Source organism: Terrapene carolina, unplaced genomic scaffold, assembly GCF_002925995.2.
Source record: "Terrapene carolina triunguis isolate 2854851 unplaced genomic scaffold, T_m_triunguis-2.0 Scaffold84, whole genome shotgun sequence".
Taxonomy (NCBI): Eukaryota; Metazoa; Chordata; order Testudines; family Emydidae; genus Terrapene; species Terrapene triunguis.
This window is the reverse complement of record NW_020664435.1, coordinates 34106120-34121238: the sequence shown is the minus strand read 5'-3', so window position 1 is coordinate 34121238 and position 15119 is coordinate 34106120. Positions and strand designations below refer to the sequence as shown.

The window sequence follows — 15119 nt, the reverse complement described above, 5'->3', positions numbered from 1 at the left end:
AATGTGGGATGTTAAAGCCCTTTACCTATTTTAGTAGACAAAACATGTCATAATACACGGAGAAAACAAATCTTAGTTTATTTGTCTTCCTTAGATAATAGATTAAGGTGTCAGAAGCTTAAAACTATTGTTTCATAGACAACTAATAATATAAGGATATTCATGTTCAATTAGTATCAGAATTATGAAGGATGCCAACTGACAAAACTGCTGTCAACCTAAAATTTCTCTGGTGTCTGATATCTTTCTTTGTAAAAGCTCTTTAAAGGTTGTCTGCTGATGAACTATCAAGGACAACTGATAAAATGCTGGCACCATGATACGTGCATAACTAACACGGTGGTCTTCTGATGGTGCATAATAAAATCTTCTATAGAAATATATGGATAATAAGGATGCTGTAGGCTGTGCAGTAGTCCAAGTGGTGCCTGAGTAAATATCTAGTTAAGTGGATGTGAGTTTTGTTGATTAAATGTAGTCCCTAGTGGAAGTTTGCCAATATCATCCCTGTCCCCCCCCCCAGCCCCAAAATGATAGTGTGATTGACAGTCACTGCAAAAGGGAAGCAAGGACTGGAATACCAAAGGTACTTTGATGAGGTTGTGGGGGGAGCATTCCAGAGGGGGGGAGAGAGAGCAGGAAATAAGGAGGCGTGGAGATTTATGGACATTTTAAGCCTTTTTCATAATAAAAAGCATTATATTTGGCTGTATATTGATTCCAGATTTTAAAATATCTCTGTCCCTTCCTGGCTGAGGGAGAGAAACATAAGCCAGATTTATTATTGGCTGTTTAGGAGAAAATTTAATGTAAAGTCTGCTATCGTCTTCACACGAAATAGTTGTTTGCTCATTTTCAGGCCTCTGGCCAGAGGCATTTGATGAACTGCCATGTGAAGTGCCCACCCATAAAGAAGTGGATGGTCCACCTTCACTGACACATCTTGCTTCTTGTGGCTGGAATATATGTGAACTGTTGCCACAAGAGTGGCAGAAAAGTCATGTGCTTTGCATCTTCAGCATTCTTCCTCCACCAACTTCTCCACTCCTTTTCCTGAGTTGCGTTCTTGTGAACTTAATAAAAAGTGATGCACCTTCTTTACTGGCAAACATGACTCCTGAGTCCTTCATAAACATGTCTAGTTAACAGTCCCCTGAACCTCAGGCTGTAACCTTTTAAACTAACTTATGTGTGTGAGTGTCTTATGGCAGGGCAACACGGATGATGACTAAAATGTCAAGATAAAGTAAAACTCAGTGCCAGTCAATGGGGACAATATTGTGAATATTAGAGCAGTATCAATCCAAATAGATGAATATGTGCCATCTTGACCATGTAACATAAATATCAATGCAGATAATACCAGGGGAGGAGGAGATAGAGTGCCCTCTCCTCTGGGAAAAATTCAAAGGAGGGAAGTCTTCATCATTCCATTGTGTAGGCAGGATTTGTTCCACTGCGGAACAGTTAGGGAGTTCTGGCCCCAGAAAGGATCTGTTAGAGTAGGGGAGGGCAAACTATGGCCCGTGGGCCAGATCTGGCCCGCAGGACTGCCAGCCCTGTGGCACAGCGGGGCTAAGGCAGGCTCCCTACCTGCCCTGGCCCCGCGCCACTCCCAGAAGAGGCTGGCACCACATCCCTGTGGCCCCTGGGGGTGAGGGAGGGGGGCAGAGGGCTCTGTGCACTGCCCTCAGTTGCAGGTACCGCCCCCCGCAGCTCCCATTGGCCGGGAAAGGGGAACCGTGGCCAATGGGAGCTTCAGGGGTGGTACTGCAGGCGAGGGCAGCGCGTGGCGGAGCTGCCTGCCCCACCCCACCCCCAGGAGCCACTGCGGAACATGCTGGCCACTTCCGGGAGCAGCGTGGGGCCAGGGCAAGCAGGGAGCCTGCCTTAGCCCCACTGCACGCCTTTGCCACCCCGGAGCACTCGAGGTAAGAGGCACTGGGCTGGAACCTGCACCCCAAGCCCCTGCCCTGAGCCCCCTCCCACACTCCACACCCCCTGCTCTGAGCCCCCAATCCCCTTCCCTGAGCCCTCTCCTGCACCCCACACCCCAACCCCTTGCCCTGAGCCCCCTCCTGTGCTCCACACCACCTCCTGCACCCCAACTCCCTGCCCTGAGCCCCTTCCTGCACACCGTACCCACTTCCACACCCTGCACTCCCTCCTGCACCCCAACCCCCTACCCCAGCCCTACATTCATGGCCCTGCATATAATTTCCCCACCCAGATTTTGCCCTCGGGCCAAAAAAATTTGCCCACCCCTGTGTTAGAGGCATACGGTTATCTAGCCAGAGACCAGTGCCCCTTCTTCCAGTTCTCTGGTAGCCAAGTACCCCCTGATGATAGTTATTCTTGGTGCACTCCTTAAAATTGTGTGTGGGGGGGTCAATGCACAACATGGATGCATTGGCCATCTTCTTCAACACTTAGCTGGTTGGCTGTAGCGATTGTTCACCATTTGGTCCATTCCTCTGAGGCTGCAAGGGCTTGATGGGCTGAGAGTCCAATGTCAGAGAAGACTTGATGCACCTATGTAATAGGGCATCTGCCTCTGGACTGCCCCCACCCCTTGGTTGGTAGAATTTTATCCCAGATGTTACCAGCTACCCATAAAATGGTTTTTGCTGGAACATCTTGTGCCATGCTCGCAACATGTCTGAAAAGTGTAAGAAGCCATCTGTAGACAATAGCCCCAGTAGTCTGTAGACTGGAGTGACCATAAACATCTACCCTACAAATGAAATTATTAACTTTATGCCCAATTTACAACATTGGCATTTTGTGTGGAAAGCCTCCAGCTTTGCCCAGTCTGAGCAGCATAGTGTCTATGTTTCACAACTATCCAACAGTATGGAGAGGATACAGCTTGAATAGATCCTGAACTTGATTGTCGTGCCAAGATGATGTTGACTCCATATTGGTTGTAAATGACCTGTCGGAGAATAACAGAGTTCTCACTCTTTGTTTGGGTACAGCAAGTCAGATACTTTATTTTCTCTAACAATTGCGTAGGGGGAGAGAGCTAAACAGGTCTCTCTACAGGTAAACAATTACAGCAAACCTTTATACCTTTCATTACAGACAATAATAAGCAACAGCTGCATTTTGTTTATACATAGGCCATCTTGGTATCTTATTTTTCTCACTTGTTTTGACTCTAGTCTACATACAATATTTTCTACACATTAATCTACACAAGGTCGCAACAACTTCTCACACAGTTCTTTCCCACTCGCCTCACACAATCCTCGCTTCTACAAATCTCGCGTTATTAGGGTTACAGTTAGCCTGACTCTTGCTAACGAACTGTCATGCATTGCATCCCCTTCCTGTCAGTTCTTTCTCTGCTTCCACAGACCCATGCAAATGCTGCAATGCCAATCCGGTGTGAGAGCTGGAGGAACTGGTGAGTAGAGAACCCAAATAGGAAAAGCTGGAGAATGCTTTGACAGTTTCGTTATTCAAAGAGATTGGAGTCATGGGTGGACCTGATCCTAGATGGGTGCAGCTTTCTCTTTGACCACAAAATATGTAGGCCAACTTTAGCTGACTCCTCCTCCATTAGCTGGAGTATCTCGCAAAACCTGTCAGGGCTCTGTACTAGAAAGAACAACGTTATCAGCATAGTCATGGTCTGAGAGCAAGAAATCACTGATTTTAATGCCTATGGACCTGATGGAATGCTACCTTATGAAATCCATTGTCCAACAAAAGAGTGCAGGAGTCAAGACGCAGCCCTGCCTAAAACCAGATTTAAAAGGTGTGCTGGTCACTCAAGTTAATATAACCTGAATTTAATTTAACTCTTTGACAGAGTCTTCCTGGGATAAGGAGGAGATGTGACCTCCCCTGTACTTCCAGTTAGCTCTCCCATATTATGCAGAGAAAGAAAAGAGTAACAGCTTAGACAACATTTCCTTCAGTTTACATCTAAACTTTAATATCATTTTAATAGAGTTGTTTTACATTTAACATTCAGTTCTAGTTCCCCATTCATATGGACAAGAATAAAATAAAGCAGCTTTATGCAGTTTTTCGATATCCAGCCCATTAGCACATACATAGTTTGCTAATACAAGGAGACTGAACAGAGTAAAGACCATTACAGAGAAATCAAAATTTGAGTTACCTCTCTTAAAGATGTCTGTCTAATGAAATTTTCTTTGTGGAATTTACTATTAGGCAAATGTAATATAAAGAGATATATTGAAATGCAGAGCATGTTCGTTCTTCATAAAGAGATTGATGTATTAAATATTTATGCAAACATATTAAATTGGCAAGTGTATGAAAACATTACTACATCTTCATCACTTTCACATCTCATCTTTATAAAAAGAACCTCTTTGCTAACATTAGAATTGTAACATTAGAATCATTCTCTACAATTTTCACACCAGTGGCTACATATTATTCTTTCTCTATCTTTTCCTAATTCAGCTAAACAACACAACTAACAGTGATGAGAAATCAATGAATACTACTACTTAATGGAAAAAAGAGAGGATCTTTATATCAGTGGACAGTATTACCCACTGGAAATATTGGGCTTTTGCTAATGCTGGTGTGGGGTCCTTAGCTGAACTGCTCACTGGTGTGAAAGGGATTTATTCAGCATTCTTCTGAAAATAACAGATGATTAACTGTTCAGTACTGAGCTGGTTAAGAAATGACCAATTTGAGTGGCTATATAATATTTAACACTTTCCATGTTAAAAATGTTATTTAAGTAACTAGTCTTCACAGTAGTCTTGTGAGTAAAGTAAGTACCATCTCACTTTTCTTTTTTTTATCAATAATGGGGAAAATGATGCAGAGTAGCTGCCCAAAGCCACAGAAAAGATTCCATGTCACAGCAGAGTTAGAGCTTAAGTGTGTGAATTACATTCTCAGTCAGCTACATAAACTACTACACCTGACCCCTCTCAAAGTCAGTGGGAGTTTGGGGCTCATGAGGAATGAGCCTATCGCTCTCCTGCTTTAGTACAACCATCATACAGACTGTGGCATTTTACCAACTATGGAATGAATTGCAAGCTGTAATATACACATTGATTAGTCAGCACTTGTGGATTTTCAAAAGCTCCACCCACGGTAAAGTGATGTCAGTTTCTACAGTAACCAAAAGACTTCTGGGGGCATATCCCAGTGCGGCATTCTTTGCACTGCTTTAAACTGAGCTACTCTTTCACTTCTTTCCCAGGGAATTATGGGAGGACTTGTCTATCCTTTCTGGGCACTAGAAGGAAATTTGGGAAGGCACTGGAGGAATAGTGGGACTTGAGTGGAACTAGCCTGCATCCCCACTGCAGAGAGATCACGTTAGCTGCTGATGAGTTGTGCTCACTCGGGATTTAGCCTATAGCCCCTAAGGGGCCAGCTAACTTGAGTTAAAAGTGTGTGGATAGAATCCGAGTTGGGAACAACACTTGAGTTAACTTTTCAGTGAAGATAAACATTTATGTAGGTAGCTAACTTCAGACATAAGTTTGAAAATTTTGGTATAAACCTTTCTGTCTTAGCTTCTCCTTATTCAGACAAAACTGACTTCAATGAGAATTTTGCTTGAATAAGGATTTCAGGATCTGATTCTGTAAAATGGAGATAATAATAATATCTCTCGAGACTGTAAGGATTAATTAATGTTTATAAAGCAATGTCAAGGTAATAAATGCTAAGTGCACTTATTAATAATACCAACCTTGTGTAAATTGAGCTGGAGAACATTTCATTATTCCAATTAACATTACAGACAGATGACCTGATTCTCTGCTTCCTTGCATCTTGAGAAGTCACTTACACATCTGCAAAGGGAGCATAGAGTGGGTGCAAAATGTTACCAAAGCAGAATAGTAGCATTTTACACCAACTTACACAGATGGAAGTGACAACACGTGGTCTAAGTCAGTGAAGAATTAGGCCCAGACAGTATAAAGTATCTTGCATATAATTGAGAATCATAATTCTGGATTACCTGTGATTAATGAAAGGAAGACACAGTACCTCCAGAGCCTTGCTGTACTGTTTAGAAACTGACAATCTCTAGTTGTTCCATATAACAACTATTAATCTCATTTCCTCATGATTGTATCCACCAAGTTGTTCATAAAATAGATCCAGTTAGTAATATTTATTATTCCCCTGATCTTGCAAGTTGGAATGAGCCTAAAATGACTTTTAGTTATCAAAATACAGCTGGGTCACTTGAGCCCTTCCCAGGTGGACAAAACATATTCCATGCACAAAACCTCGGTGAATGAACTGGCAAAGCTTTGTGAGGCTTGAGGAGGAAAATATTCTCCCTGTCCTACCAGGCCGTGAAGCTACTGCACATCCACTGCTACATGTTCAAGGCTATAGCTCCCTAAGCAGGTGGTATGGGTTAACCAATCCAGCTGTGTAGTTGCCACCCACCAAACCCTCTGCCTTCTAGAGTGGAAAGAGTACAGGTCTCTGGTGTGCAGATGGTGTGAACTGCTCTGCATCCTCTCTTTAACTTCACAGTGGAATTGCACCACTCCCACACTGTGCAATATAGTGTGGGAGTGGTGCATGGCACTTTATTGGATTGAAGGAATTTGGCCTTCTGTGTGGGTCTTTCAGATGGGCCCTTAAATTGCTTTCATGATCTGGAAAATGAGAATTGTATCATGGAGAATCAATGACTCACAAAGCAAATTTACTCGGTTCACAGCTGAGAAAGATGTTTTTCTAACTGCCAGACCTGCAAACTCAGCCTTGCAGTCAAGCTCCAGGCCAAAATTCTACTTGAAGTTACATCTTTGCAACACTATTGTTTGAAATAGGGTTGCAAAGAAATACATTAAGGAAGAATTACCTCTGAAATTGGAATGTGGTTAACAATTCTGTTAATCGGGTGTATAAATCATAGAAAGAAAGAATAATTTCTGGCTCACTCTCACAGCTCTGTTAGCTATGGAGTGCTAACAGGAGAAAAATAGTAAAAACATATTTTTGTCACTAGCATAAAAGGATGTGATTCTGAGTTAACACAGAAATCAGCCTTTTGGGTAAGAGGCTACCATTTGCACATATCACTTTCCATAGTAGAACCACACTTAAAAAACAGTGGCTCAATCCTGCTTCCATTAAAGCCAATGATAGTTTTGACATTGATTTTAGCTGCAGTTCAACTTGGTCCCAAGGTCTGGTTTGTTTTGTAAAAATATTAATGGGCTTAAGCCACTTTTCCCAATATAAAAATTAATGGGCCCAAATATAGCATTTTCACTTATGTGCTTGACCATATTTCTCCCCACCCCCCCAGTAACTGACAGTATGCTGACTAGTTGTCACTCTTCACCCCAGGATACTTGAATTTCAATAATTCTCTATGCCTTTAGTTTTAAAATCACGTAGGGGATCCTTTAGGATGAGAAACACTACGTAAATGTACAATATTATTGTTTCTGTATAGTTAATTTTTATGTTCTAAAAGTTGCCTTTTAAGACTCATTTTTTAAGGCTCAGACAGCCCTATTTTGTTCTCTCTCTAGGTGTGTGTGTGTATATATATGTGTATATATGTATATATCTATATATTCAAATCTATTGTTAGATATGTGAAATGTTTTCAAGTATGTTCAATCAAGATTATATAGTACATGAATACTTTATTAACACTATTTAATTGAGACAGTCAAAGCAGGACAGTTGAACTGTCATAGCCATTTGATCTTCTAAGTTTTGACATCCTTATTACAGAATTTGTCTTGTGCAAAAGAAATATATACTTTCGGAATCCTAAGCTAGAACGTGCCAGGTTTACTACTTTAATTCACTATATTTGGAAATATAGAGGATCTTATTGGGTGTGTAAAGGAAGAATTCCTAAGCAGTTTCTACTTATACTGGATATTTAAAATATAGACACTATTCTGGAAACAAATATGCAGTTTACAGGTAATTACTAACACAACCTGTTTTTTTTTTTTATGAATTAGCTGAATTACAGTTCATCTGCAGAGACAATGCTTATCTATTGATGAAATAAAGCTGAGTTTGCATAGCAAGCTAGGAGATTTATGGTGAGTGTACCTTGCAAAGAGGAAAGTGACAACCTGTTTTAGCTGCCTAATATAGGAAACATTTCATGCTTATAGTACTATGTAAATTATTTAAGTTACACCACCCACCTAAACTCGTGAGCTTTTGGTGGGAGAGGGCGGGGGAAGATCATGACAAGGGAGAGACAGAAGTTGGGGAGATTTCCATGCAGAGTTTTGCTCAACTGTGAGACACGTGCAGCTTTAGCCTCTCTCATCATTGTCCCCTGTAAATCTGTGCTTCTTGTCAACAGTGGAGGCATTGGCAGGAATCTCTTCCATTCTCGTAGCTGGCTGCTGGGAGACGATCATTCATCCCACCCCGGTACAGCCAGACCGGAGGAGAAAGCCTAATTTCGGCTGCGGGGGCCCGGGCTACTACACCAGGTGGCTGCAGACAGGAATTTCCCTCCGTCTCAAGCAGCTCGAGTCTAACGCCACCCCCAAAGCAGCCTGACTCCCGGCTGGTTTGCTTTCCAGGGAAGGGCCCAATTGCACTTCAGCGCCACTCATCGGGTAGGAATGGCTGGGAGACCATCGTGTCCCCCTTTAATACTGTACCGCTGCGGGGGGCTTGAGGAGCTCAGTCCTAGCCAGCTGGGGAGCTGTGGCGGCTGCCTTCATCCTGGGGGGGAGGAGTGAGAGGGGGCGGGGAGACAGGCAGGGAGGGAGAGGCTGAGAGGACAGTACCGGTCCTGAGCAGAGGAGCCGGGGCAAGGTGCTGGGCCGAGGATGGTGCCGGCGCTCAGGGACTCCTCGCAGGCTGACCCCGTTACGCAGGGGCCAGCCGCGGCCGTGCTGCCCCCGCCTGTGTGCGCCTCTCCCGCCGCTGTCCCTGCTGCTCCGAGCCCGCCCGGCAGCACAGCGGCGAGGGGCAGCTCCCACCTGCTGCCTCGCTCGCGGGCCGGCTGAGGGGCTCTCCCGGCGCCGGCGCCGCCCCCGCGCTAAGGCGCTGGCCGCAGCGGCGGCGGCACGTGAAGGACTTTGGTGCCCAGGACTCGGAGCCAGCCCGGTGCAGGCAGCGCCCCGCCGGGCGGCGGGACCGGCCATGGGGACCGGCTGCCGCGGAGAACCCCCCGCCTGGCTTGCGCCTGCCGGTGCCCGCGGCTGGGGGGTTCGGGGCTAGCGAGGTGCCGCCCCCGGCCTGGAAGTTGCGCCCTGCCCTGGTTCCTAGCGGAGCTGCCGGAGCCCCGCGGAACAGCATGCGGACTGGCCGCTTCCCGGCTCCCCTCGCTGCGCTCGGGCTGTCGCTGCTGCCCTCGGCGCATCCTGCTGCTGGCAGCTGTAAGGCGGGCGCTGGGGGAGAGGGAGACGCGTCGCGGGGGGAGAGATCGCCGCCGCCGCTGTTCCTCCCGCCACTTCAAGCTGGCGGTGTCCCCAGCGGGCGTAGCGCTTGCTGCTGCTGCTGCTGCTGAGGAGGGGCCAGCCCGCGTTTCCCCCCCACAAGCAGCGCACGGCGGGGCTGAGCCCCTGCCCCGTCCTCAGCCCGCCCGGACCCGCATGGCGTGCTACCTGGTCATCAGCTCCAGGCATCTCAGCAACGGGCACTACCGTGGCATTAAAGGAGTCTTCAGGGGACCGCTCTGCAAGAAAGGCGCTCACTCCCCGGTAACTGGCATTGCTCATTCCCTTACACTCAGGTAGCCACACCAAGGGCTGAGGGTGGGGGACACCAAGATCGTGTATTAACACACAGGCGCGCACAGGGGGGGTCTATGTACTGCTCTGCCTAGGCACGAGCGAGAGTCGGTCATCTGGGTGTTTTACAGAGATTTGCTGGTTCTGTCACTGCCTCTGTGTGCCACTTGGAAAAGTTTCTCCCGAGACAGTTATTTGTGATGAGATTAAGGGGTTTTGCAGTGGCTCTGTTGCTTTGATAGAGGGGAAAAAAGATTCCCCCCCTTAACGCTTTGTAGCCTGGTGACACAAACTGAAAGATGTTGTGTTATTTTTGTAGATGGCTGATTAGTTGCAGCAGCTTCTTGTTTTACAGAAAAGTTAGCCGGTGAGATGAGGTGCTGTAACGTTTGCCTGATCAGCTTCAAGTGTAATGGTTTAGTAGATTCTGCAATGTGTAGACACGGAGAGGAATGCTCAACCTTTTATTTGTTTTCCTGTCTGTTAAAACTGAACTTGTGTGTCACATCTATTTGACTTTGGGGTAAAAGCACTACCTATCAAGACCAATCCTGGAAGACGATATAGAATTTATCAAGATTTGGGAAAGGTTGCTAAAAAATATAGACTGTCAAGATGTTTAAACAAAACATTTCTGGGTTGCTAAAAGGCATTTTATACCACTTAGTATCTGCCTTGGTAGGTTATCTTAAAGATAAAGAATTCATGGGACTGCAGGTTTGGTACCAGTTCCCCTTCATTAAGAGGGCTGTAGAAATAAGGTAGAGAATCATGTCAAGAGAAGGTACTGTAGGTCTGATTCCGGTTGTTGCTTGTTAGTTATAAGAATGACTAGAATGCATAGTATCTTTGTATGCTTAAATCTGAATAATTATGGTGACATCATTATTTTTAAGTTGTTCAGTGATTGAAATGTAATCTGTTCCATTCACAAACCTATTAAAACTGAAGGTGTAAACTACATATGGATACTGAAGCTCAGAGAACATAAACAGAGCTTATCATTACAGTACACTGCTAGTGTACAATAAGTGGAATCCTGTCCCCACTGATGTTCCGACAAAACTCTCATTGACTTAAATAGGGCCAGATTCCCCCCTATTGATGTGTATCAGTCTGTACTTTAGAAAATGCAGTTGTAATTAAAGTCCCTGCTTCCTATTTATTTCATAATTCAAAAACAATTCAACAGAGTCATCTGAATAATAATTCCATATATAACTGAAATCTACACAGTGTAAGAGGGCAGGGTGCTGAGACCTCACATGTGGGGCTTTTACTTCCATTGCTTTATTTTTATCACACAGTATAGTAAAACTGCTGGGATGGTATTCACCATAGTCTAATACTTTTTGAACTGTTTCAGGATTTCTGCCCTAAGTGCCTGATCCAAACCCCTTTGAAGTCAGTGAAAGTCTTTGGATTAGGCCTTAAATATTTATAAAAAGGTGTGTGTGTATATATATATATATATTTTCCTTATACAGTAAGCTTGATTCTATTCTCACGTACACAAGTTCGCACCAGTATGAGTCTATTGATTTCATTGGAGCTTCTCCTGGCTTACATCACTGCTAGTAATAGCAGAATCAAGCTCACAGTATTTCATGTAAAACTCTGTAACAGAAGGTCTTGTAAAAATCCTCAGTAACAATTTTAGCTCTGCTTATAACTGCATGTACAAATGAATTGTCTCTGTGTGCATGAAATATGCATATTTGTATGTGCCATGCAACAGAGAAATAGAAAACACATATGGATTTTTTTCTCCTACTTTTCAATTCTAGATTATCTAATATCCATAGTAAATGTGTCTCCCAAACTACTTTGATAGAGTTCTAATATATAGGCTCAATTCTGCATTTCTTGCATATATGCATTCCTGGCACAAGGTGTTAGAACTCTGTGAATAGATTATTTGTGGTGTATTTAAAATGATATTTCTGTCCAAGTTATAAAGAGAGGTAAAAAGTGGTGAATACCCTTTCCACCCACTCCCCGCAAAGGATCCAATATTCTCTAAGTGGGAGATATAGAAAATGTTTACAGTTAAACTTTAGTAGAACTTTCCTTGTATTCAATTTATCAGAGCTCAAATTGGAAAAAAGTAATTGGAAATATGTACCCTAAAATTATAGTTGGAATATACTATTTTCCTCTGTGTTTTCAACTTGTTTCCCTTTCTTTCAGCCTACAACCCTACACAGTGGGTTATGTAGCTGAATAATGTAGCTGAAGTCGATGTACTGAGATCTACTCACCGCGGTGTCTTCACTGCGGTGAGTTGACTGCAGCCACTCCCCCGTTTCATCTACCTGTGCCTCTCGTGGCGGTGGAGTACAGGAGTCGATGGGAGAGCGCTTGGGGGTCAATTTATCGTGTCTAGACTAGATGCGATAAACTGACCCCCGTTGGATCGATCGCTGCCCGCCGATCCGGCGGGTAGTATAGACATACCCTTAGTTGCACTGACTTTAGTCCTGGTCTAGTTCAAGAAATTTACAAGTTTTATTGGGCTGTAATCACACCAAACCAATCAAATCTATATCTATATATTAATGTGGTATTCCTTAAAGCAAAAATGAAAAGAAAATGCTGTTATAAAGAAATGCGGTGGAGAAATCAAGCACTCAGATGTCAGAAAATTCAAAAGTTAAGGTTTTTTTTAGGAAGTAGTAATTTTTTGATTTTTCTATTCTTGCTCTCAGTGCTACCTGTAAATAATAATGTACCATTACTTTTTATTAACGTACACTATAAAGTGTACAGGATGTGTAACATTGCTGAGTTACTGTTGGGAGTAACCTTAAGTCTTGAATTTCTGTACTTCTGAGTGCTTAATTTCTGAATCTGAATGTTGCATTAACACTATTTTTTTTACACTTAATCTGAGAATCTCTGTTTTAAGTATCAGAGGGATAGCCATGTTAGTCTGGATCTGTAAAAAGCGACAAAGAGTCCTGTGGCACCTTATAGACTAACAGACGTATTGGAGCATAAGCTTTCGTGGGTGAATACCATGCATCCAACGAAGTGGGTATTCACCCACGAAAGTTTATGCTCCAATACGTCTGTTAGTCTATAAGGTGCCACAGGACTCTTTGTCTGTTTTAAGTGGAAACATTGAACCAAACTTTAACTACAGAGTAATAACCAGTACCTACATAATTACATCTCTGGTCACTCAAGGCCAAGACTGGCTCACTTTACCCACATAAAACTCCAATTTACTCCACTGTGATTATTCATAAGTAAAATTACTCATGTCTTTTAAGTATTTGGAGGATTGAAACCTTCCTTGTAATCTACATTATAACCTGGAATGGTGATAAAAGACCATGGAATTTTTTTAGACAAACATGTTAGAAGTTACTAGTTGCTAAACTAGGTACTACTTCAGTATCATATTTAGGAAGCAGTGGTACTGTAGATTTACCTATGGGTGGCTACATAACTATAACACTCCAAACTTCATCCTTATTGATCATCAACTCTATCTAGATTGAAACTGTATAAAACTCAGATGTGAACAGAAAAAAGCATCTGCATATATTATAACATTACTGATGCAAACCTCTACATACCAAGGGTTAGTGACTTATCAAACACATTTTAGTGCTTAGAAATATTATCCAATATTAGTTATGATTTAAAGTTTCAGAAGGGAAGTTCTGAGCATGAGACATTTATGTCTTCTGTATTATACTGTACTTGTGATTTTATTTAATAACTCCAAATTTAACTTTGAAAGATATAGGTTTATGTCTTGTGGTAATTTTTTATGGCAATAGTCTTGAATATTCAATATTTATAATTTTTACCGTTAAGCAATCCTAGGTTGATAAAGTACAGGCTATCTCATGCATGAGTCTACATAGTCTTTAATGTATAATGTGTACCTTTCTATATTTAAAGAGTTTTGTATTAACAGACCATGAAATGTCAGTAGGCTTAAGGCTATGCTTTCAGAAATGAGAACAGTAGTGAATATTTTAAATACCTTTATCAAATTTCATGGCTATGTGAACAAGGGTTTCTCAGACTGGATTCTTTCATAGTATTTATTTAGTGTATTTTGCTATTGTTCAGTAAGCAAATCCAGCCCTCCTCCATGTCTGAAGAAGGTCCTTTGGCATAATGAGCGTGGCAATATGTGGGAGACTACTAGTAGGTGTGCATTCTGTCATTCTGTCTGTGTAGAGGAAGGTGATATGGCATTTATTCAGGGGAGGGGCAGTGGCATAGGATCTGTACTATAATGGTTTGTCTGCCCCCCACCATCCCTCACTCTTAGGTGAAAGGGGCTATGTAAAGACCTTCAAATATGGAAGTAAAAGAGGGGGATATGGAAGTACTGGTGAGGATTTTAGCAGAAGTGGAGTGGACTCAGTAGCACACATCAGTAGCACACTGGATTTGGGGGGAGGGATAGCTCAGAGGTTTGAGCATTGGCCTCCTAAATCCAGGGTTGTGAGTTCAATCCTTGTGGGGGCCACTTAGGGATCTGGGGCAAAAATCAGTACTTGGTCCTGCTAGTGAAGGCAGGGGGCTGGACTTGATGACCTTTCAATGTCCTTTCTAGTTCTATGTGATAGGTATATCTCAAATTATTATTAAAAAAAAATATTTTTTTATTATCATGGAATTGTATATGGTCAGTGTTCTAGAGGCAGTACAAGTATATTAATGGACACACAGAATGTGGGAAATCCACAGAATTTCAGGTTCAAGTATGATGCCAAGGTGATGGAAAAGAATGGGTGGTCTGAACAGAGGAGAGAAATATCTTGTCCAAGAGCAGCACTTCTGTCTTTAAGATATTTAGTCTTTTTGACCTTAGCTGGAATAACTTAGGTTTTGAGCCTTTCATGTGTAGGTGGTAGGAAATGTTCTAATAAAACTTCTCTTAGCTAAATGCAATGAGATCCAAACACAAAATCAAGCATTTACAAGGGATTTGTGACACTCTCTGGAGGATTTTTATGGCCTTGAATGGATTACATTGATCCATGCACTGTATGTAGTTCTTCATCTGTGACAGATATACTGTGATACTGATCTGCAGCCAACCCTCTCAGAGAGTCATCCTGTCAGATCTCACAGGCTTAGCAAGGTTGGAGCTGGTAAGTACTTGGATCTGAAACTTCCAAGGAGAACTCAGGCTTCTTGAGGAAGTGGTGCTGGTGATTCAGCTGGTTCTCTTGCCTCTGAATCAGTTCTCAGCCAAAGTTGTTAGTATGCACTATGCTGCTTGAGAGTTTTCAGATACATACTTCAGTTTATATCTCAAAGTTTATATTACTTAGGGTTATTAAAAAATTCCTTGGTATTTTTGCAAAAACAGAGTTAAATCCAATGTCCTAGCCAAATTTCAACTTCTTCAATAAATTTCCCTGCAGCTTCAATTGAATA

At 42.8% G+C, this 15119-nt stretch overlaps 1 protein-coding gene across 1 annotated transcript in view; it reads left to right on the top strand.

Moving 5' to 3' along the window:
* Nucleotides 1-9569: 9569 nt before the first annotated feature.
* ZNF804B (zinc finger protein 804B) overlaps nucleotides 9570-15119 on the top strand; it is a 358107-nt gene continuing 352557 nt past the window's right edge. Inside the window, exon 1 of the mRNA XM_026649347.2 lies at nucleotides 9570-9677. Coding sequence (XP_026505132.1) covers nucleotides 9570-9677 — 108 coding nt within the window. The remainder of the gene's footprint in view (nucleotides 9678-15119) is intronic.